Genomic DNA, 24,849 nt, shown 5'->3' on the forward strand with positions numbered 1-24,849 from the left:
CAGATTATAAAACTTATAAAACTGTAATAATCTTTACCAACCTCATGATACACTTAGATTCAGTTAAACATCTAAATTCGAGAGTGAGAACTCAAATAATTAAACTTGAATAGATTCAAGCAAAAAGACTTTGATTTCTGATGTGAATGGTAGTATGGGACACAGTAAAGACTTTACCATTGTGATATCAATATTTTTTGTGAGTACACACACACAAAATTGGATGCGACATTCTTTCTTACAGAAAACCCAATACATGATCAAAAATAGTACAATGAAGTCTGTGAAGCTAAAGGAAGATCAAATAGTAAAGTCATCATAGATATTTCACAAAGGTGGAACTCCTTTTCTCTCTGAACAATTCAAGATCTTATTCATAAAGTAAACTCACATACAATGTAAGAAGGCGATAGCGGTTCTTTGCTGTTCACCCCTGGCAACTGGTATTCCGATGTGCATTGTCTCTGAGCATGGATCTTCAATCATCATAGCTCATAGCTGATTGTTCTATTCTTTATGATTTTATCTAATCTAAAGCTATTTGGCATCTATTACCACATCATTTGGTGGCAAATTCAATTCATTACTTTCTTTGGCTGTCCTGAATCTACTGGTGGTGAATTTTATTGAATTACTCCAAGATTTTGTCATATGGCAGAGGAAGAAAAGTTCACTCTACCCACCTTCTCCAAAATACAAAGAATTTTATAAACTTGAATTATATGCCCCGTCCCAAACATCCCATTTTTCCATTAACTAAAAAGCTGAAAATATCTTTCCTTTGGAATTGCGCTCCCAGACTTGATTTTTTTGTTCTTCCTTTCTATATTACGATTGTATAAGAATTCCTTTGCTGTATCAGATCAATTACTTTCCATTCACTTTCTTCCTTCCACCCATTCTTGAAACCTTTCCCATGATTGGATCCAACACTATCTCATATTAGGCTCAACTGTTTAGAAAGCAACTCACCTTACTCATACGGTTGCAAGCTGCTATTCACCCAGTCGGTTGTTGGCATCTCTCCTTTGTTTGATCTGGTGAAAGAGAGGATCAATTGCCCATCCCAGGAACTGATGTTTATGTCTGAGTGAGTGGTTTTGACAACAAAGTAGCAGAAACGTCCTTGTAGTTGCTGTGGTAACGTAGTGATCAGAATCTTTTTCACTGTCAGGGGACAGAAGAAAGGATAATGTAGGCAAAAATGGTCCCCGAACAATTGATTTTTGGAAGCCATTCTTCAATTGGATGTATTGTCGAAGGCTTTCACAGCCGGAGAATGATGGTTGTTGTGGAATTTCTGGGCTGTATATCTGTGGTCTTGGCATTGTAGTTCCTGACGTTTCGCCAGCAGCTGTGACTGGCATCTTCAGAGGTGTAGCACCAAAAGACGGAGATCTCTCTGTGTCACCAAAAGTGTCACCAATCTCTCAGTGACACTGAGAGATATCTGTCTTTTGGTGCTACTCCTCTGAAGATACCAGTCACAGCTGCTGGCAAAACGTCAAGAACTACAATGCCAAGACCACAGATATACAGCCCGGAAATTCCACAACAACCATTCTTCAATTGGGTTTGAAGTACGGGGGTAGTACAAGCAGATATTTCTGCTGTATCTGTATTTTCTGAGTTTCAGCTTCACCCTAGATAAGCTATACTGGAAACACTACATAATGACTATCTTGTATAGCAAAGAGGTTTCACGTATAGTATCTGTTTTGATGACACCCATGACTTTAGCTATTAATCTTAACTTTTAGAACAGGTTTTGCCTCCTACACAGATACATACAGAGGAGCCATAGATTAGCCAGATGTTTGCTGCCAAATTCATGCATCTGGTTAAATAGCCTCTTCTGTCATGTTGCAGTTGACTTCTTTGCCTTCATTTGCATCTGTCTGTCATTTAACACAATATATATTCAGGAACAACTAACTCACCTTATCAATGTGACCATAGGCTGATAATCTACGGAAGCCAATATTGGAGTGTTCAATGTAACCTGGTTCATAAACTTCTTGACCTTGGAAGTGATGTTCTAGCTAGATGAGAGTGGACCTAATTACAAGTTAGTACAAACTTCCTTGAGGTCCACATTCATAGCAATCAGAAACTTTCTGGAAACCATGGGAAAGAACATCTGTCATATTTCTGATGCTAAAGGATGCTTTTTGTTGGAGTTGGTACCACTACAGCAGCAATGGAAGGAGTGGAAATAATACTACAATTCTGCCACAGCATATAAATCAGGAGGGAAACATCTAAGCAAGTTATGTTTGAAACAATTTCAAACATTCACTAGACAAGAAGTCTGAAGATGTGGGAATTTCTTGGTGTACAGTGGATCTGTCTCCTTAGGCAAAACAATCTGATCTTGAGTCTGATGTTTTCAGTCTTTTTTCTCCTATTCTCTTTTTTTCTTTCCATCTATTTCCCTTTCCCTGACTTGATTATGCACATCTCCATTCTTACTGGTTTGAGAACAGCTTGGAACACCTAACTTACCAGTTGCTTCACTTGCTTCTCATCTCCAAGGGATTGAACTCTCTTAAGGAGTTTCATGGTTCTCATGAGGCCAATTTGAGAAGTATTTTTAGGCCCCAGAGCTTTTTTTTTAATAGCATGATTTTTAGTCAGTGACAATTCATATGGGAAATGGCTTAATTGGAAAAACCAGATTCGCAGAAAGAAATGGAGAAGGAACATTGCTCTTTTCTCTGAGTAGCTGTTAGGATAACAGCAGAATTGGGTTAATTCTTAATTATGTATGTACCAGCTTCTATAAGCTACCTTTTAAAAATAGCCAAAAGATAGAGAATTTAAAAAAATATATATATGTAGGGTGTACAGACCCGAAATGATGTATCCTATAACAACTTTGAAACATGGGAAGAGGAAGATGGTGAGTTGCCTTCTCAACTTATGCCAGATTTGTATTGGACCATGGATTTGATACACAAAGATAGGAGGTCTCACAGACCTGGCTAAATTTGTCTTGGTTTCTGCTTCCATCCCTTGATGTCTTCTGCTGCTTTGGCTCAGCAGAATAAAGGCTGAAGGCATGGATGGATTAATGGTGTCATGCAGAATAAAAACAAGCCTCATCAAGGTATAGAGATCGGGGCCCATACACACCACTGGTAGTAACAAATAGTGGTACAATCATTCAACAGTTACTTTCCCCTGTCCTTTTCTATGCATACCTAACCACCAAGCAAAAGGACATTGCTTTCAACACTGACAAACAGAGTTTTTTATTTCACAAACTAAATCATTGATACAAAATCTGGTGTTTCTTTTTTCTTTTTTCTTTTAAAACACACTCACATAGTAGGACACAACAAAATCCAAAGCCAAGCCAAATAACACAGTAGGCATTCTATGAAAATGAATGCAGAAATTTCTGATAAAAGTGTACAATCTCTCCTCGTCACATATGTATCAGTGATAATCTTTCTGTAAGAAAAGATACAATCTCTTTTTTATTCTGGTAGACTAGGCTTTCCATTCATTGTTAACAACAATTCGATGAATTAGAAATTCAGATGCCATTTGAAAGTCTCTACATATAATGACCAGACTCTGGAAGATCAAGAGTAGAGATGGGCACAAACAGCAATACGAACAAAAAAAGCCACAAACAGCCCAATCTGCTGTTCGCAAACAAGCTGATCATGAGGGCCCATTCAAACAAAAAGGCAGTCGTTGCAAGCCTCATTCATTGCTATTCTTTGCTGTTCATCAAGCCAGACAATCTGGCACCTGCAATCAATTCCCTTGGCAACTGAAGGCCAAGCTACAAGTGACAAATGACACTTGAACAGCAAGTGGATTGAGTGGAGGGCAAGTGAACAGGGAGAAATACACTTGCCGTTCAAGTGTCATTCATCACTTGTAGCTTGGCCCTTAGGCAGTGATGTCTGAACTCTAAGGAAGAAAAAAGAGGTGTGGAGGAAAGTTCCCAAAACTCAACCCAAACAAGTAGGGGGACAAAATAGAGGGGTTAAGTAACAACCTAAATATATATATGATTATCTGAACTCTGTCTGAACTCCTGCTGTTGCCCTGGAAACCCCAATCTAAGCCCAATTTAGCTTGATAGGCAGGTCTTTCTTTCAAGTGTGGAGCTCCAAATTTGTTACAAGGGAACTAAGACCAGGGGGGAGGGGGGCTCCCAGCTCTGGCTTTGGAGAGGGAGAGAGAGATGCTGTTGGCATTTTGACAGAGAGAGTGCATTGGAGCTTGAATTTTCTTTGTGTGTGGTGGGAGAGGGATTTACTCCTTCAAGTTCCAGGGCTGCTGCCAGCCTCTGGGGCCAAGCTTTTACTTATTATTGGTACATTTCCTGGTGCCTGTTCAGGTCTAGTTTCTGGGAGTGGTGCAGTAGGGATCTTGACTTGAATGAGGGCTGGAGAACAGCCTGCTGGCCCCCACAAACAGCAAACCATGAACATGTTTGTGAACAGGGCCATGTTTGTGGTTGTTTGCGAGTCCCTGTTAGTGGATGGCAATGAAAAACGAATATCATGTTCATTTTTTTTCTGTTTATGCCCATCTCTGATCAAGAGCACAGCAGGAGACTGTGAATGAAGCCATGGACTCCTGGCTGTTTCTCACATACGACGTAATCAGGTCAAAGAGAAATAATTACCAAGTAGGTAGTCGAGGCAAAGTAAGTTGCATTTGCACTGTCCAGAAACTGCTTCCCCCTTTTCTATGCTTAATATGTGTAGAAGTGAGGAGAGCATCTCTTCCATTAAATGTGTCTACACAGCAAAGGGCTAGTAAAAAAAATGGTGTTTGTGTCTGAATGCAAAGTATACTTCCTCATGTTATTCTCACTCAATTCTATTGAATGTCCACATGGGATGGGTCCTGGTTTTATATAACATAAACATTGCTTTTAATTCATTTCACTTCCCATTGTTACATGGTCAACTGACCTCTTTCAGTAACTCAAAACACTATAAACATTACACATTTACTGACTTAATGCCAGTATTTATAAAAATAATATTTGATTATATGCCACCCTTCAGGACAACGTAACTCCCACTCAGAATGGTTTATAAAGTATGTTATTATCCCCACAACAATCACCTTGTGAGGTGGGTAGGGCTGAGAGAGCTCTGAGAGAGCTGTGACTGACCCAAGGTCACCCAGCTGGCTTCAAGTGGAGGAGTGAGGAATCAAACCTGGCCCTCCAGATTAGAGTCCCGCTGCTCTTAACCACTACACCAAACTGACTCAATTATTATGTTCAACAATACCACGTAGCTTTGTCTATTTTGCCTCTGACTGGGTTCCAATATTCCTCTTTCTTCCTCCTACCAATCATATAAGTTATATGGCCATTTATCTAGGTCAAAAAGAAACCCAGAATCCAGGACAGAAACTGAGATTTAACAGCATCTAAATAGTAACTCTGTGATTTAGCTTAGCTTAAATATCTGAAGTGGATTTTTCCCACTGGACAACAAAGTGGGTTTTGGTTTTGTGGCACATATTAAAGATGCTAGTGTTGAAATACATAAAATACTTATAAAAGTACCCTGTGCTTCCCAAATTCTTGATACATTCATGTTTCTCACAGTCTGTTGACTCCTGAGTTCATAATTTCCAGCCTTACAAATCCTTATCCAATTCAAATATATCCATAATGTTGCCATCTTACCAAGGGGGAAAATAAGGTTACGCCTTTGAGTGACTTGTCCAAGACTACCTTAGTGTGTGCCTTTAGTTTTAAGAGAAGTGCATCCTGGGAGTTGTAGTACCTTACCCCACAGGTTTCAGTTCCTGGGCAATTCAGAGCCCATCAAAACTTGTTAGGGCCATTTCCCCACTTACATTTCGGCAGGGAGAGAAGCAAGTTGTCTTCTTTTTTTCACCACATACACAAGTTTGACAAAGCTCCACCATGGACCTTTATACATGAAAGATTCACTCTCTCCTTTCATTATTTAGTAGAACTGTGAGTAGAGATTCCTTACATGTATGAAGAAATTAAATAAAAGCAATTTAAGCTTGTAGCCTATGCATGTGCATTAACACTCGACGACAAAAGGTTGGGATTCTCTCCTTGCATCGGGAAAATACTTTTATTTACCATTTGTTATCCTCAAAGATTTTATTCTTAGTAAATCCCTTTTTCAGGGCATCTTTCACTTCCTTGTTTCTGAGAGTGTATATAAAAGGGTTCAACAATGGGGTCACCAATGTATTCAGCAGGGATACCACTTTGTTCATGTCTAGTGAGGAATGACCTGTTGGCCTGACATATATAAAGGTGATTGCCCCATACAACGTGACGACCACTACTAAGTGAGCAATACAAGTTGAGAAAGCTTTCTGTCTCCCAGATGCCGATGGGATTCTCATCACAGCCGAGATAATGAATATATAGGAAACCACTGTCAAAAGAGAATTGCTGAACACCACAACAGTAGCAATGATGAAGACGATCCATTCAATGGGGCGGGTGTTGGTGCATGCCAGCTTTAAGAGTGGTCCAACATCACAGTAGAAGTGATTGATGATATTGGGTCCGCAGAAAGGCAGCCGGAACACCAGAACTGTCTGCACCAAGACAGTCATCAAACCACCGAACCATGAGCCGCACGCCAGCTGAATACAAACCCTACTGCTCATGATGGTGTGGTAATGAAGAGGGTGGCATATAGCCATATATCGATCATATGCCATGGCAGTGAGGAGGAAGAATTCAGTGGCTCCCAAGAAAAAGTGAGAGAAAGCTTGAGCTTTGCAACCGGCGAGGCTGATAGATTTCTTGACTGCTAGTAAATTAGCCAAAAGTTTAGGGATCGTAGAGGAGACATAGATGATTCCCAAGAAAGAGAGGTTGCCAAGGAAGAAGTACATCGGCTTGTGGAGAGTAGAATCATAGGCCACAGTGGCAACAATTACAATGTTTCCAGTGACAGTTAAGATGTAGATCACCAAGACACCCACAAAGACTAGAACTCGCACCTTTTGGATGCTGGGGAAGCCCAGCAAAATAAATTCAGCCACGACCGTGTGGTTCTCCATCCCCACCTGTGGTAAACATAAAAAAACTTCACATCGAGCTAATAAAATGTCCTCTCTAGTTTGTCATTCTACCTGCTGACATCTGGCTTCACAGGAGCTTTTGGCCAGCAGGAAGGAAAAGTACAAGGAGAACGTAAAAGTTTTATCTGCTCTCAACTATTAATTTTCACAAGCATGCTGGAAAGATTGCCTTATAGACCCCGAACATTCATTCCTTTACACACTATTTTATCCTGTTCTTTAAAATATTTGAAAACTCATCAAGGATATTTAAGGTTGTATTTTTAGAAGAAGAAGAAGAAAAGGAGAAGTCTTTAAAATTGGAGTTCAAACACTTTTTAAAAATTCTGGATTTTGGATTTTAACTTAAAGAGAGAAACATAACAATTAGCCTGATTTTTTGTTTGTGAAAAATTGTGTACGTCTAGTTTTATGATATAAAAACCTGGCAATTTCTAAGAAAAGGTAATGCAAGATCAATACTCACATTCTTATGTGTCTTCTGCACTTCCTTCAAAACCAAACTTTCACGTGCTATCAAAGGTGTCAACTCACATTAAAGGAAGGAAAGTATCTCCTTTTTAGAATAAATCATTTAACAAAAGACAATGATGGTCAGAGAGATCAGCCAAAGCCAATAAAAAACATCCATCTCTCTTTTTTCCTAGGTAAACGTGGGTAAGCACAGATCCAGAGGAGTTAGCTGTGTTAGTCTGTAGTAGCAAAATAGAAAAGAGTGCAGTAGCACTTTTAAGACTAACCAACTTTACTGTAGTGTAAGCTTTTGAGAACCACAGTTCTCTTCATCAGATGCAGATGTGGGTAAGCACAGAAATGGTATTAAGAAGGTACAGTTTCTTACTGTCAGTTTATCTGCTTCTGAAGGTGCATTCTCTTCTTAAGATTCTGAAGGGCTTTCTCCTCCACCTTTTTAAATGCTACACAAGAATATGTTTAGTCTTTTCTATTAATTCCACCAGGGTGATTAAATCATCAGGGAGGGGGGGGGGTGTATGACACAGCTATCGAACTCTTCTGGAAAAGTACAAAACGTTTTACTGAAAAACAACTTGAACAAGAAACCTTCTCTCTATTTTATAAGGGAGAAATGTCATGGGTGAAAAAGAGTCAAGTTGACACCCACTTCCAAAACTCATGTTCTACTATATAGGAATGTAACCAACAGAGGAGGATGTTAATTTGGGTTCTTATAGCAAGAATGGGAGGCAAAGCTGCTGAGAGCCATCATAGCCTCCCTCAGCCCCCCCCCCCGACTATTACTTACTCTGAGCATTGAGAGAATGAAATTTTGAAAACTTGTGGGAACTTTCTTCCTGCCCCACCTCTCTTTGAATTTCTGTTTTGATTGATTCAGAACAGACTCCAAGTGGACTAATGGAATTCAGAGAGAAACTGGGAAAAGAGAAAATTAGAGAATTCCTTTTAATAATGCTACACTACGACTAGAAATATCAGAAGAACCCTGCTGAATCGGACTGAAGTTCCATTTAGTTCCACATCGCATGGAATTGGATGTTGTCATCAATATGTAGATGACACCCAGCTCTATATCTCGCTATCCATATCCTCTGGTGATACACTTTGATGGGCTTCAGTCAATCCTTGCAGACTCAGTTAGGAGCCAAGAAGTTATACTAGATCAAACCCTGCTGCTACAAAAGCAAGTTAATGCAGCTGCAAAAAACACCTTCTACCAACTCAGTCTAGCCTGGAAAATCACCCCCTACCTTGATGTGGCTGATCTGGCCATGTGGCTCCACACCATGGTAACTAGAGATGGGCACGGACAGAAAAAAAAAGAACATTATGTTCATTGTCCGTTGCCATCCATGAACAGAGACTCACAAACAACCACAAACATGGCCCTGTTCACGAACATGTTCGTGGTTGGCTGTTCGTGGGGGCCAGCAGGCTCTCCTCCAGCCATCATCCAAGTTTGGTCAAGATCCCTACTGTGCCACTCCCAGAAACCTGACCTGAGCAGGCAGCAGGAAAGGTACCAATAGTAAATAATAGCTTGGCCCAGAGTCTGGCAGCAGCCCTGGAACCTGAAGGGGTAGATCCATATCCCACCACATACACACAAAAATTCAAGCTCCAATGCACTCTCCCTGGTTCTCTATTAAAATGTGAACAGTAGCTGTCTCTCTTTCTCTCCACTGTCTGCAAATACTAGCCAGAACTGGGAGCCCCCTCCCCCATGGTCTTTGCTTTCTTATAACAAATTTGGAGCTCCACTCTTGAAAGGAAGACCTGCCTATCAAGATAATTGGGCTTAGATTGAGGTTTTGATTGAGGGAATTGATTGCAGGTGCCAGACTGTCTGGCTTGACGAACAGCAACGAATGAGGCTTGCAACAACCACCTGTTCATTTAGAATGGGACCTCATGAACAGCTTGTTCGTGAACAGCAGCTTCGGCTGTTCGTGGCTTTTTTTTTGTTCGTATTGCTGTTTGTGCCCATCTCTAATGGTAACACTGAGACTAGACTACTGTAATGTACTCTACACAGGAGGTCTCCCTTCAAAGTCACTTGGAGACTCCAGATGGCGCAGAATAATGCAGCTTGTTTATTTTCAGGAGCTAGATGGAGGATGTATATCACTTCCGTTCTGCAGTCCCTCTACTGGCTACCCATCAGTTATTGGGCTCAATTCAAGGTATTGGCTTTCACATACAAAGCACTTCTTGGCCTTGACCCAGCAAATCTACAGTACCACTTCTCTTTCTATGTTCCACCATGATAGCTTCATTCATCTGAACCGGCTCTTCTGCAGATGCAAATGGATAAAATCAGCAGCTGTCCGTATGTGTCCATTCTCTGTAGTGGCCTTTACCTTATAGAATGGCTTCTTGATGAGGTTAGGAGGGCTCTCAATCTCTTGGATTTCTGCAAACTATGCAAAACAGGATTATATTGACAGGAGGGCTGTAGTGTAATGAAGTGGTTTCAAAGAGATGCATTGGTTAAAAGATCTTATATCCTTTCGATGGGCCTGTAAGACAGAGATGTTCCGCCAGGCATACAGTTGAGGCCAGTCTTTGATCATCTTAGGAGACTCCCTACTAGGCTCCCACCAGGCAGGCAACGAAATCATCTGCCCTTTATAAGTGCAGTCACCAGATTATTGTAAACTGTGGCCCCACTGCACCTGTTCTAGTCTGTTCTTCTTGTTTACATAATGATTGGAGAATTGGAGGGGGGATGCCATCTGAAATGCTGTTTTGCATATATTTATGGTTGGTTTTTAAAATTTTTAACTGTATTTATATGTTTTAATGCCTATTGAGCTTTTTACTGTAACCCGCTCTGAGCCCGTTCGCAGTGAGGGTGGGTTACGAATCGAATCGAATCGAATCGAATCGAATCAAATCAAATCAAATCAAATCAAATAAAAAAACAAACAAACAAACAAATAAAAGATAGGGACGGTATACTATACTACCATGTACTTTCTATTGCTATAAGTATGATACTACAGGAATCTGTATTGTTTAATAAGTCAGGTTAAGAGTTGCTTATGCTTTGTTTCAGCATTGTTTCAGCTTTGCATTGGATTTCTTCTTGTCCTCAAATCCCTGCAACTCTGTATTTGCATACTCGTACTGTTTACTGAATGTCCTGCTATTGATTATATTGACTTACACTGTATGATTCATATTTTACATACACACAGGCATGAATTAAATTAGACTCTGTATCAAGAAGTCCTTTTTTCCCTGTTCTGTCTTGAATCTGCTGCTTGTAAATTTTATTAAGTGCCCCTGAATTGTAACATTGTGATCTTGTGAGCAAGGAGAGAGTTATTTCTGTCCACTTTCTTCATACCATGCGTTATTCTATTTATTTATTTATTTATTTAGATTTTTGTTCTGCTCTCCCTATACAAGCAGGCCCAGGGCGGATTACATCAGGTAAAAAACATTTGTAATAAAACTTACATCTTAAAACAGTATAAAATCAATGAACAGCATAACAGTACAGTATAAATTTTAAAATAAGATGGCAGCAATAGCTAATCAGAGGCATTCCATCTGCTTCTTTAAAAACCTGGATAGTGGACACCTCTAATAGGGAGAAAACCTCTATCATGTTCCTCTCCCCATACAATTATCTCTTTCATCATCCTGTGGCAATCACACAGCAAGCCCATTACAAGTTGGTCATCAAGCCTCATGCATGATAAGAGTCATTTGAAGCTTGAATTTTGGTGTGGAAATGTAAGTTCAAGGTAATAAGGTAAAGTTCTAGCTAGCAACTGCATTTCCATGGGACTCCACAGCAAAAAGTTACAATTGGAAGACCTTTTTTCTCATAACCACTGTGCTTCATGACCTATGTATGTGCTATCAAGTCACAATCAACTTATTGTGACCTTAGCAAGGGGCTTTCAAGGCAAGTAAGAAGCAGAGATAGTTTGCCATTGCCTTCCTCTTCAGAGTCTTCCTTGGCAGTCTCCCATTCAAACATACTACTTAGGCCCTACTTAGCTTCCCTCCTGCCACATGGCCTGGTTGTTTGACTTCTGCTTGGGACTTTACAATTGTGGTTTCAACCCCACAAAAAATACCCAAGATTTGAGTGTTGTTGTTTTTTTAGAGCTGCCACACTTACTGACATAGATCTTGAGAATCAATCAACGCAAGCATTCCCAATGTGTGTTACTGAATGTATGAATTAACTCCTCCAGTGTTAAAGGTTTTCAAATTGATTCGCCCCTGGTAAGTGCCTTTCAATGAAACATTATTTTAATATCTACCGCCTTCTTCAAAGCTTCTTTGACATCTTTATTCCTCAGTGTGTAGATAAAAGGATTGAGGAGAGGAGTAATAACAGTATTCAACACAGCAACCACCTTGTTTACTTCAAGGGAGGAGTTGGCCTTGGGCTTCACATACATAAACATCACAGTCCCATACTGTATGGATACGACCGTAAGGTGGGCGGCACAGGTTGAGAAAGCCTTCTGTCGTCCTGAAGAGGAAGGGATTTGCAGTATGGTAGATATGATAAAGAGGTACGATATTGCAGTGAATGAAAAAGAAGTGAACAGAAGCAGGGCGGATCCCACCAACACAATCTGTTCCAGGAGGCGCGTGTCAGCACAAGCCAAACTCAGCAGGGGTGTCACATCGCAGTAGAAGTGGTTGATCAGGTTGGGACCACAGAATGGGAGTTGGCAGAGCATGATGGTCTGAACAATGACTGTAAAGAACCCACCCAGCCACGATCCCACCGCCAACTGGAAGCAAAGCCTACGGCTCATAATGACGTTGTAATGCAAAGGGTTGCAGATGGCTGTGTAGCGATCCAAAGACATAGCAGCTAGCAGGAAGAATTCTGTGGCTCCCAGTAAGAAGTGGAAAAAAGCTTGAGTGATGCAACAGCCGAAACAGATGGCCCTTCTCTTGACCAGAAAGTTGGCCAATATCTTGGGTGACAAGGTGGTCACATACCAGATCTCCAGGAAGGAGAAGTTGCCCAGGAAGAAGTACATGGGATTATGGAGGCGGTGATCACGGATAATGATGAAAATGATAAGCATATTGCCAACAATAGTGAGGATGTACATAAACAGAACAGGAGCAAACAGATACTTCTGTAACTCTGGAGACCCTGGAAATCCTTGGAGGAGAAACTCTGTGAGTACTGTCTGATTTGTCCTGAGCATTTCACAGAGGACCTGTACACCTGTCTTTCTTCTTTACCTGCCTGGAGGAAAAAAATTCAAAAAATCGTATGTGTGATGCTTGACACAAAGATGGATCATTTATGGATCACTGATCCATCTAGCTCAATATCATCTACAATGACCTTCTACCAGAAATCCTTCCCTGGGTCTTCCCCATGCAACCATATGGTCTACCACTAAGCCAGAGCCCAAAGTTCATTGGTTATTTCATCACAGGACATACATTTCTCACAAGTTTTCAAAGCAATGTTCAGTTTACATCAATATCCAGTTAAGAGTGAAACTAAAAATAAAGCTTAGAGTTATGGAACTATTAATCTCCTCACAGACCTTTCAGCTTATTGATTTTTCATATCATCTTCTTTCTCCACTTCATTTTTATTTGCCTGTAAAACGTATTAATCTATGCACATCTGCCCCCTAGAGGACGAGACAGAGACCGAGACCAAGATATATGTATACACCATCAAGTTACAACCAACTTATGGAGACTCCAGCAAAGGGCTTTCTTGCTGCCTTTCTCGGCAGTGTCTTTCTAGGTGGTCCCCTGTTCAAACACCAAACCTGCTTATCTTCTCAGATAGGATGATATCAGGCTATACCAGACACCCCCCCCCCTCAGTGTTTTCTTGATTCACATTACATTGATGAGATACTATCACATTTATCCAGAGAAGTTAGCTGCATTAGTCAGTAATAGCAAAATGGCAAAGAGTCCAGTAGCACGTTTAAGACTAACCAACTTTACTATAGCATAAGCTTTTGAGAACCACTGTTCTCTTTGTCAGATGCATGGAGGTTATGAAGAAACTGGCCAGATATATATAGGTGGAGAGGGAAGGGGTAGAATAGATGCAATCAGTGGCTTCTGATAGTGAGATAACCATTCATAGTCTCTATTCAATCCAAGTCTGACTGAGTCAAATTTACATATGAATTCCAATTCAGCAGCTTTCTGTTGGATTTTATCACATTTAGATACCTTACCAAATAAGGTTACAATCCTAAATGTGGATTGTTTGAACAATGCCACATTGAACTCAATGGACTGAATTCTGAGACTACATTCACATTCTGTGAGCCAAGCTACAAGTGATGCCTGACACAGGTTGGACACTTGTCAGCTTCCCTCAAGTTTTGATGAGAAATGTAGGCATCCTGGTCTTGCAGCTGTAATGGAGAGCCAAGCTGTAAAACCAGGACACCTACATTTCCCATCAAAACTTGAGGTAAGCTGACAAGTGCCCAACCTGTGTAAGGCATCACTTGTAGCTTGGCTCTGAGGGAAGGAGAGACTGGCATGCATAGATAACGAGTCCCCCTATGAGTACCTAGATGAAGTCTTGGTAAAAAATGAGATTAGAGTTAGGCATTTTCCTGGCCTCCAGTGTGATGTATTGGATAAAGTGTCATATGAGGATTTGGTATACCCAGGTTCAAATTCCCATTCTGCTAAGACAGCTTGTAGTGTAGACCTTGGGCCAGTTACAAATTCTCACCTTTATGTAACTCACAGGGTTGTTGTGAAGATAAAATGGAGGAGAACAGTGTAAGCTGATTTGTATCCCCATTGGGGAGAAAGGCAGGGTATGTATAAAGAAAATAAATACAAAATTCTTTGACCCATTGTCCTAGCCCAAGATACAGAGGGAGAAGAGCAAAGTTTTTTTTGAAGAAAAGGAAACAGATACTCATAGTCTGTTGAGTTTGGTTTGGGGAACGGAAATTAGAATAGATGTATTGTTCTGAAAGTCCTATCTTTGCTAGAAAACAGAAAACCACAAATTGCCCTTCCAGTTTCCACCAAAGTAAGAGTTTCTGATTCTGGGTTACTTCAGTTGAAAAGCTCAGGCTGTGATTGTGTTGGAAATGAAGGACTTTGTGATGTCTCTTCGTTTCAGATTTCAGAGGGGGCTAAATGGCTTGAGACCTTTTGTATCCTCCCTTTTCAGTGTTCTGGTGCTGTCCCTCTGAGGTGTAGATTGCTATCCTCAGGGAATATTACTTTCTTCCCATTGACACCTTCTGTGACACCTTCTTCCCATTGACACCTCCCATTGACCTCTTCTCCATCTTACAATCATGAGTGCAAGATATGCTCTCCTGTATCGTACAGCTAGTTAGTTTTGAATGCTATTTCAACTCAATTCCATCCTGAATATAATTCCTTATAGTAATGGACTCAGTTTTTTTATATTAAGGATAAAGCAAGGCTTGTGTGAACTTCCTTTGCTAAGCTGCTAACACAGCTTCCGTGCCACTATGCATTCCGCTTAACAGATTCATCAAAATTGCAAAGGAGTACTTATTTGGTGACAATGTAGTTCTTGAAAGACATCTGAACTTATTGATTAATTAATTGGTTGATGTCCCACCTTTTTCATGGTAGTGCACCTGGGATCACCAACCACCTGACCAGACCCTGGCCAGCCTATGGAAACCAGTAGAAGTTGCCATATCATGGGTCTTTCAATCGTGCTCTGAGATCTTTAAATCTGCAGTTCAAACTTATCCCTCCCCTTGTTATACTTTACGACCCATCTGCATTTCTAAAAGGGATACACCAACTCATTATCCCTCTTTATTGCAGCCTTTTTCTAAGGCACTCAAGGCAGTATATATGGTTCTCCCACTCCCCTATTTTGTTCACACAACAACACCATGAGGTGGGTTAAGCTGAGAAACTGGCTCAAGATCATTCAGGGAATTTCGTGAATGAGTGGAGTGTGGAACCCAAGGCTCCTTAGACACAGCCTAGCACTCTAACAACACCAGCTCCAACCTAGACATAGCACTGAGGAAAGTTAAGTGCTGTCACTTTGGTATACTCTGCAAATTAAGAAGTAAAAATCCCACCTCTTTTTACTTACCTTTCCTTTTTTTGTTTCTACTAGCCATGGAAAATAATGAAGGAACCCAACCCATTTGGAAACTTACTCTTTTGCATCCTGCCTTTTGAGATCATATAAGAAGTTAAACATACATTTTTCAAACCCATCTATGCATGGGCTAGAAATGTTTGCTTTTTAAAATATGATATCTGTGGCCTGTCTCAACTTCTATGCAACATGAAAAACTTCTATGTTTTTCTTACTTGCACTCCACCTTACAACCTTGCCCACACCATCTGACTGTGATAATGCACTGACCGAAATATCATTCACAGTTGGTATCTGCTGGGTAGCTTCGATGTCTCCAGCTGTTACTACTATGTATGGACATGCTGTCAAGTTGCAACCAACCTTTGGTGAGCCCAGCAAGAGGCTTTCAAGTGGGAAGCAGAGGTGGTTTGCCATTGGCTTCCTCTGCAGAGTCTTCCTTGGTAGGCCCCAATCCAAGCACTGACCCTGCTTAGGTTTTGAGATCCATCTATTACTGCTAAAGGCGCTACTAATTCAGTACTGCAACATGAAAGCAGCACAGCTTCTAGCAACTGTACGTAAATCCCCCCAAAGCTCCCCAAAAATAACACCATCCCAAAAATTTTTAGCAGACAGCATACACAGATTCTACATCCTGTCCTCAGGAGAAAAAGCCCCTCTGGAATCCGTTAACCAGGAAAACTATCAGTCTAGAGAGGGAAGTGGACTGAAGTTTCTGGACTGAAGTGCAATTATAAATCCAGTCCAGTCCCTCTTAAGTTTAGTACTCGAACTAATACATCTCTCACAGATGCTCTAAAGCTTTCTCCCCATCTTTTAATAGACTGGGCTTATCAAAAACTCACTCAAAAGAGTGAGACAAACATCTTTAGAGACAGCAGCAGGAGGAAACAGCTTCTGGATAACTACTCAGGTTACTTTTTTCGCAGAACTCCCGACTGAAATATGGCTTAAGGACAGTAGGTAAAGGGTACTTACAGAAGATGAATAAAATAAGAAGAAATGGTTTAGTGAACAGCTTTTGAAATACTCAAGACTGTTTCATCCAAACAGTCTAGGGACCCGTAGTACCAAGACCACCTTTGAATCAAAACAAAACCATATTTCATGATAAAGAGTTTGAAATTTAAGATATTGGAGGCCAATTGTAACCCTAAATCAAGCAAAGAAAGACACAGCCACTGTGGTTTTCGCTTTATAGTATCTGCAAAAAAAAAAACAGCCCGGTCATGAGTTCCTCATATATATATATATATATGTGTGTTATTTTTAAGGGCAAATTTCAACTAACAAATTGGCTCTGAGGAAGCAAATAATAATATACTTCTGGGACTTCATTAAGAGAGGTTGAGATCATTCACATAGGCTGAGAGAATTCACTTGAAGAAGCCAAGCTATACGGAGAAGCATAAGGCAATACCCACACCAAGCAAGTGCTAAAATGAACAAGCAAGCACTAGAGGGAGCCAGAGACCAAGGAACAAAAGAAAGCCAAGCTCCCGAATTCTACTGCCTTTGGTTCTGCCGCATTGGCTGGGCAACACGGTGTGGCAGCTTGGAGAATTCTTTCATGTGCAGAACAAAAATGCCCCAATATGCTTGGGCAGATGCCCAAGGAAGAGATGGAGAAAAGGCATATCTTCTCTCAACGATCTTAGCTAACCTTGATTCTTGGTCCATTTACATTCTAATGTTGTCCATGAGTTTCTCACAGTGGAAATCATCAAGAGACTCAGGGCCAAGCTACAAGTGACAAATGACACTTGAACAGCAAGTGGATTGAGTGGAGGGCAAGTGAACAGGGAGAAATACACTTGCCGTTCAAGTGCCATTCGTCACTTGTAGCTTGGCCCTCAGGAACCAGACATGAGCCTAGGATGAGAAGATGCCACTTAGAGCTAAGCTATAAGTGACGCCTGACACAGGTTGGACACTTGTCAGCTTCCCTCAAGTTTTGATGGGAAATGTAGGCATCCTGGTCTTGCAGCTATAATGGAGAGCCAAGCTGTAAAACCAGGATGCCTACATTTCCCATCAAAACTTGAGGGAAGCTGACAAGTGTCCAACCTGTGTAAGGCGTCACTTGTAGCTTGGCTCTTAAGTAGTTTTTTAGACCTGCTCTTTCAGAATGGCAAGACTATCTTAAGCCCGGCATTGTCCCATTCAATGGATCAAAAACACCTTTGAGTCCTGTTTACATGGAGATATGAAGACAAAATTCTCTAGGTGATGGGAAAGATCTTCATTGTGGATTTTTTTAATACACACATTTGGAAAATGTCTTCAAACAGGATCAACCCATTTACCCTCTGATTGCTGACTAGCAACAGTTCTACAAGAGAGAGGCCAGTAACATGACAGCCTTTAATTCAATCAAAGTGCGAGGTATGGGAGCCTCTGTAGGCATCACAGTATATTGATCTTGTCTTGCTAATTCTGAGCCGACTAAATAGTCTAATAGAGGTATAGTCTATAGAGGTAACCGATTCCTGTTGTAGCTAGTCCAATGCAAATGACACTTCCTTTGATGGCTCTTATAAGAATTACCACCCAGAAGGTCTCGAAGATTTTTCTGCACAATCTTCCTTCCTTCCAACAAGGAATTGTCATTGTGTGTTTATGCACACACATGTATACCATGCAGGCTTTAACAATACTATGCATACTGACGAGTATCTTCTTTGGTGAGTATACCAAGCTAGGAATGGTGAAAACGTTTTGAAGATGCCTTGGCACCTTGGTACTAGTCTGTGGCCTGTTAGCAACTGTGCCACACAGGAGGTGAGTGGCAGGCAAGTGCAGAGCCAGCTCTAGGGAGCAGGTGAAGTTGGTGGTTGCCTATCACCCCCAGATAGGACCATCTAGTTGCAGGAAAGCAAACTCAGGACTCCCACTGATTCTACATTGTGGTGAATTGTATAATTATTTCATTATATATTATAATGTAATAATAGAAATAAAGTGCACAATTGAATCATTCCGAAACTGTCCCCCCTCCCCCCGGTCTGTGGAAAACTTGTCTTCCACAAAACCGGTCCATGGTGCCAAAAAGGTTGGGGATCGCTAGGCTAGAATCTGCCCAAAGATCCTTTATGAAAGGCTACGGAAGCAGTGGAAATATACACATGTCCATTTGTTTGTGAAACTGACATGCAAATGAGGAAACAGAATTATCTTTATTAATCCCACCCGAATCATCACCCAAGAGGAATATTCAGACAACCCAAGCGGAAGAGGATCACAGTGCTTGTTGAAATGGAGAGCCGCTACTTTTTTTATGTCCTTTATTTCATGGCAGGATTTTCAGGTGGGCCAATTTCACAGGTATCTAACAAGTTATGCTGTCATAGAAGGAAGCCAGAGTAGGTTAGATTCTGCCAATTACCATCACTTTAAGTGTTTTACATTCTAAATATTTATATCATCCCTGAATGCTCATGGGTTTTGTAATGTTCTCTCTGTACCGTTCCAATTCTCACAAATATACTACTTGTCCATTGCACAGACGTAGTTCCCACACACACACAACCCACTCTCATGAAACTTATCTCATTCTGGGCAGTTCACCCACAGGAAGATTAGCAGACTTTTTAACTGAAAAGGGCTATTGGACATCACCTTGGCATTCAGGTTAGATGGGAAGGCACTAGAAGAAGGTAGGAATTCTGGATATGTGGGTTAAAATACAAATTGAGAAAACTTTACCTGTTGTATCCCTGCAGGTGTGGCACTTGAAATCCAACTGGTCCAGTCTGGTGATGAAGTCAGACAACCAGGACAAACAATCAAAATGTCTTGCAAAGTGTCTGGGTACACATATATAAACCAAGGGATGCACTGGGCAAGGCGGAAAGCTGGCCAAGGACTGGAGTGGGTGGCTTCCATTACCAATGGCAACGGAGACACTCAGTATTATGGTGGTATTTTCAAAGGAGGCCGATTCATCATCTCTAGAGACAATCCCAACAACTTGTTGTTTCTGGAAATTAAGTCACTGAAGCTTGAAGATTCTGCTGCTTATTTCTGTGCCAGATGGTCAGGCGCACAGTGGAGAAGGAAGGCCACTGGGCCATTCAAAAACAGTCAGTGAAGATAGTTCAACTTCCCAGCTGGTTGCCAGTGGCAAAACCCATACTTTCCTTTCAGTGCTCAACTAAATAAGCTTGTCTCACCTTCAGTTTCTTTCTTTGTAAAGCCATGTTTTGCAGGTAAAACAGTTGCAATGAGGGAAGGAAAACTATCGGTGGGCCAAGCTACACATGACGAATGACACTTGAACAGCAAGTGTATTTCTCCCTGTTCACTTGCCCTCCACTCAATCCACTTGCCGTTCAAGTGTCATTCGTCATGTGTAGCTTGGCCCTGTGTTTATAGGGGGGGAATTAACAGAAATGTAGTTAGAATCATAGAATCATAGGGTTGGAAGGGATCTCCAGGGTCATCTAGTCCAACCCCCTGCACAATGCAGGAAATTCAAAACTACACACTCCCCCCACCCCACGACTGTCCCAGTGACCTCTGCTCTATGCTCAGAAGATGGCAAAGCATGTCTAGGATCCCTAGCCAAAGTGGCCTGTAGAAAATTGCCCACCTGACCCCAATGTGGCAATCGGCATTACCGTGGGTATGTAAGGAGGGGCCACGAGAACGAAGCACTGATGTAACCTTTTCTGCCCTCCCCCTCATGATCTGTCCAGCTTCACAGAATCAGCATCACTGTCAGATTGTTGTCAGCTGTTAAATAACCTGTTCACAAGACTCCCACAATAGTTCTGCGATTTTTCCCTCTATTAAAAAAAATCACAGTACTCATGGACAAAATTAATTAAAGGAGAAGAATGGTGAGCACAGAGAGACAGTTTAATTCTTTCCTCTGTGGCCCCCTTTCAATTCACGCAATGACTTTTCATCAAACTGATGTAGCTATCCATTCTTATCCCACCTTTCCCCTCCATAGGTCAGGACAGCATACAAAAATCTCCCCTATTATGCTCACAAGAACTCTGTCATGTGAAGAAAGCTGAGAGAAAATGACTGGTTCAGTGAACTTTGGATCCAGGTAATAACAACAACAACAACAACAACAACAACAGTTTCCTAGGGGTAAAGTGTAGATGACTGGGGAAGGCAATGGCAAACCACCCCGTAAAAAGTCTGCCAAGAAAATGTCGTGATGTGACGTCCCCCCATGGGTAATGATGGTGCTTGCACAGGGGACTACCTTTACCTTTTTTATCATTATCATTATCATTATCATTATCATTATCATTATCATTATCATTATCATTATCATTATCATTATCATTATCATTAATAATAATAATAATAATAATAATAATAATAATAATAATAATAATAATAATAATGCCCTGCTGGAGTCTGGCGTATTGTTTCATTCAGCAGCCAACCAATTGCCCTGGAGGGCCAACAAACAAGACAAAAAGCCATAAAGGCCTTCCATTGGGATTCAGAGGTTTCTTGCTTCTGTAGATGGCGGTGTTGTCACATTTCCTGGGGTTTCTATAGGAATTCCCACCCCTCAAGCTTTCCCTTCATATTCTTATCGACCAGCTCCAATGGAATAACAATTTTTTTATGACCACTCCATCTGTACACCAAGTATGATAGGCATCACCTAGGGCACGGATGCTTACTGATTCATAGCCACCACCCATGGAAACAGTCTTTCAGAAGAAGTCTGAACTGGCCCATCATGGCTGTCTCTCTCAAGACCATCTTCTTTTGAATGTTATTTGGTTAAAAACTGAGATCTTTTTAAAAAATATTTTTATTTCAATTATTAACAAAACTGTTTACGATATGAAATACAACATGGGTAAATTGTTAAAAACTACATAACAGAGAAAGGTAAAACATGGAAAGAAAAATTCAAGTTGAATGATCTGATATATTTTGGATTATAGATTCAGGATTGTTTGGTATATTTTATTGGGAGGATATAGATTTTCTTTAGAAATGTATTCAAAAAAAGGGAACCGTTTTTCCATAAAATTTGTTGTTTGGGGGAAATTTTCAGCTTGATAGATTCAAAAACTGAGATCTTGACACGGTAGCTAAAAGGCAGTTTGCTCTGAAATGCACTTATCCGGAAAGTGTTGAGAGTTAACCTTTTAGTGACTGTATCATTTTAATGTTATGTGTTGACTTACAAGTTGACTTATTTTAAGCAGCTATAAACCATGCAGAGAAAAATGTCACAATATGTACATTTATAAATAAATGAACTCAGTCTTCCTAATTATTGTAGCTTTCCGCCAATGCAGTGGCTAGTATATGGGGGTGAGGCTTGAGTTAAAGTCCCAGTTTAGGTCGGTTGTCAGCAATCTGAGATGGAGCAGTTTAACGTATTAGATTGAGACCTTGGGCCAAGCTACACATGATGAATGACACTTGAACGGCAAGTGGATTGAGTGGAGGGCAAGTGAACAGGGAGAAATACACTTGCCGTTCAAGTGTCATTCGTCATGTGTAGCTTGGCCCTGAGATCTTGTTTCAAATTGTTCCTCTGTTTTGATTCCACAGTTAAAGTGATCATTATATTAGAGAGGACCAAGATTTGATTCATCTGGGATGTCAGACATAAAATTGGAAAAGACTTTTGTTCTAGTCTATAGAATGGGAAAAGACTGCTCCATCCCACCCCAAAAACCTGTTATGTGGGAAGAAGTATTCTGATTTTCAGTGCAGGGCCAAGCTACACATGACGAATGACACTTGAATGGCAAGTGGATTGAGTGGAGGGCAAGTGAACAGGGAGAAATACACTTGCTGTTCAAGTGTCATTCGTCACTTGTAGCTTGGCCCACTGTCTCTCCTTGGTGTCATCTGGATAACTTCTTTCTTGTCCTTCTAAAAATGTAACCATTCCTGCTTGTGGGGCATTATGGGTTGTATAGGATTTTGGGATGGAGGTAGGTGCATTGTTCTGCCCTGCAGGTTTGGGGGTTGGTTGAGTTGGCTTTTGGGGAAACTTCTCCTAATACTCCCAGTTATAAAGGGTTCCAGCACCTCCAACAGCAACAAAAAGAACAAACTTCCAAGTTACAGCTTTTCCCATGATCAAGTGATAAGCTGCTCCCGCCAAAATTCTCTCTTCCACTCAAATTTATGGGGCCCAAGTCTTGCTCTGTTCTCTCCTCTATGATACTATGAGCTCATTACACAGTTCTGCCAACAGCAGCAGAATTGAATCATCCTATGGCTAAATGCTGCAGCAATGGAAAATCCCTTTGGAGAAGACATCTTTATAACCTCAGCAAGTAAAATACCGCAAAACAACCAAAGAGAATCATATGATAAAATTGGGTTTAATCGAGTATATGGACTTTTAAAAACACATCTATATTGCCTTTCAAGCTGATCTGCTGTGTCTTCAGTGCTGCCTTTTTTAAAGCTATTGTACTTCTCACATGCAAATTTTGAATGTGTATTTCCTCATCTAAAGATTCTTAAAGCAAATTTCCCCAATGGGGTATCATTATCCTTTCCTCTCAGCAAACAGAAGCCATGTCTTTTGGGCCATGCCTTCTCCTTTGGATAGCCACATTGGCAGGTAAGATGGATTTCTGATAAACAAAAAAAATCATAGATCAACCATTAACACTGTATGCTGAAATATAACATGGTAGCTCAATAAACCCTCACCTGTTCTTTTTTTTAACCATAGGTGTCCAATCCCAAATCAGGTTTGACCAATCTGGTCCTGAAATTAAAAGGATTGGAGAGTCAGTGAGATTGACCTGTAAGGCATTTGGCTATACATTTACCAATCACAGGATGGAATGGGTTAAACAGCTACCTGGGAAAGGACTGGAGTGGGTTGGTGTTACCACCTAGGGGCTATGTCAGACTGCGTTGCAGCTGAGTAAACACACCAGACAGTTGTGTGGGTTAGAAATGGCCACAACTTTATTGATTACAGCTATGTATGGAGCATTGGCCTGGCATCTGGGCTGAATCCCCGTTGGCATCGTAGGCCTCACTGCCGAACTGATGCATCACCCGCCAGCCTCCCGCTGGCCACCACGGCATGTGCTGTTCCGTCGCCGGCCCCGCCTGGTGACCCGTGCCTCCAGATCCATCGGGGTGAGCAGCTCGCAGGCCCGCTCACCCTGTTGGGATCCAGCCCAATGCCTCAGACACCTCCATCAGCACCACATACCTGCAGCTGGCCAGCCTGAGAGCTGAAGACACGGCTGTATATTATTGTGCAAGACGCACAGTGTGGAAAAACACATACAAGGGCCTGCAGAAACCATCCAGGAAAGGAGGAGCAGCATACTCAGTCATGATCCCTATCTTTCTGCATTGGCCCTGAACAGTCATGCATATAAAGGTTCTCCTGTCGGGTGGTATATAAATCAAATGTTATTTGTTATTGATGTATTGTCGAAGGCTTTCACGGCTGGAGAACGATGGTTGTTGTGGGTTTTCCAGGCTGTATTGCCGTGGTCTTGGCATTGTAGTTCCTGACGTTTCGCCAGCAGCTGTGGCTGGCATCTATGCCAGCCACAGCTGCTGGCGAAACGTCAGGAACTACAATGCCAAGACCACGGCAATACAGCCCGGAAAACCCACAACAACCATTATTTGTTATTATTACAGTATCATAAAGCATAGAGGTGCACAGGGTCTTTTTTCAGGGGGAACGTGGGGGAAAGGAGGTCCAGCACCTCTTGAAAATACTTGGCAATAGTGCTTGAAAATAATATTATTTCAAGGAATCCTGTGTGTTTCTTCCTCATTTCCTTCTTGAGAGTTCTGCCACCTCTTTTCCCAGAAAAAAAAACAAACCCTGGAGGTGCACATGTATGTATGAATCAGACTTTTTTTCTGATCCAAAGAATTTTTTGTACTCTTCCATTCATTACAGATGTATGTGTCAATGACTTTTTAAAATCTTGCCCTTCCTCTAAGCAGCATAGGATGGAATGTACGGTCCTCCCCAACAACACCCAAGTTATTTCCACAGCAACCTTGTAGATTAGGCTAAAAGAGAGGACATACTTGAAGACCAACTAGCAAGAGTTTGGGCTGAACAGGGGCCTGAACCCAGTTGATGTCTTATTCTAAACAGAATATCATACTGTCCTGAAACATTCAGGTAGAATTGCACCCATAATTGCCAATGGCATTCAAAATTCAAATAAAAAAAAATCAAATTAGCGCACGATAAGTTTCTTAAA

At 41.1% G+C, this 24,849-nt stretch overlaps 2 protein-coding genes and 1 gene segment (V, D, J or C); 1 reads left to right on the forward strand and 2 right to left on the reverse strand.

Annotated features, from left to right (window-relative positions):
* Positions 1-6,102: 6,102 nt before the first annotated feature.
* On the reverse strand, positions 6,103-7,047 carry LOC129339894 (olfactory receptor 6X1-like). The gene has a single exon (XM_054994468.1). The coding sequence runs from the start codon at positions 7,045-7,047 to the stop codon at positions 6,103-6,105; it is 945 nt and encodes a 314-aa protein (XP_054850443.1).
* A 4,311-nt stretch (positions 7,048-11,358) lies between these two features.
* Positions 11,359-12,740, reverse strand: LOC129339895 (olfactory receptor 6X1-like). The gene is made up of 2 exons (XM_054994469.1): positions 11,812-12,740; positions 11,359-11,395 (listed from the first exon to the last, which is right to left on the reverse strand). Exons 1-2 carry the CDS (start codon positions 12,738-12,740, stop codon positions 11,359-11,361), a joined length of 966 nt encoding a protein of 321 aa, XP_054850444.1.
* Positions 12,741-17,997: 5,257 nt separating this feature from the next.
* LOC129339896 (igW heavy chain V region W26-like) lies at positions 17,998-23,981 on the forward strand. The segment is given in 4 exon segments: positions 17,998-18,028; positions 19,366-19,725; positions 23,331-23,392; positions 23,790-23,981. Coding segments are annotated over 4 exon segments (645 nt in total).
* The last annotated feature ends 868 nt before the right edge of the window (positions 23,982-24,849 follow it).

This window comes from Eublepharis macularius, chromosome 12, assembly GCF_028583425.1.
Source record: "Eublepharis macularius isolate TG4126 chromosome 12, MPM_Emac_v1.0, whole genome shotgun sequence".
In the NCBI taxonomy this organism is placed as follows: Eukaryota; Metazoa; Chordata; class Lepidosauria; order Squamata; family Eublepharidae; genus Eublepharis; species Eublepharis macularius.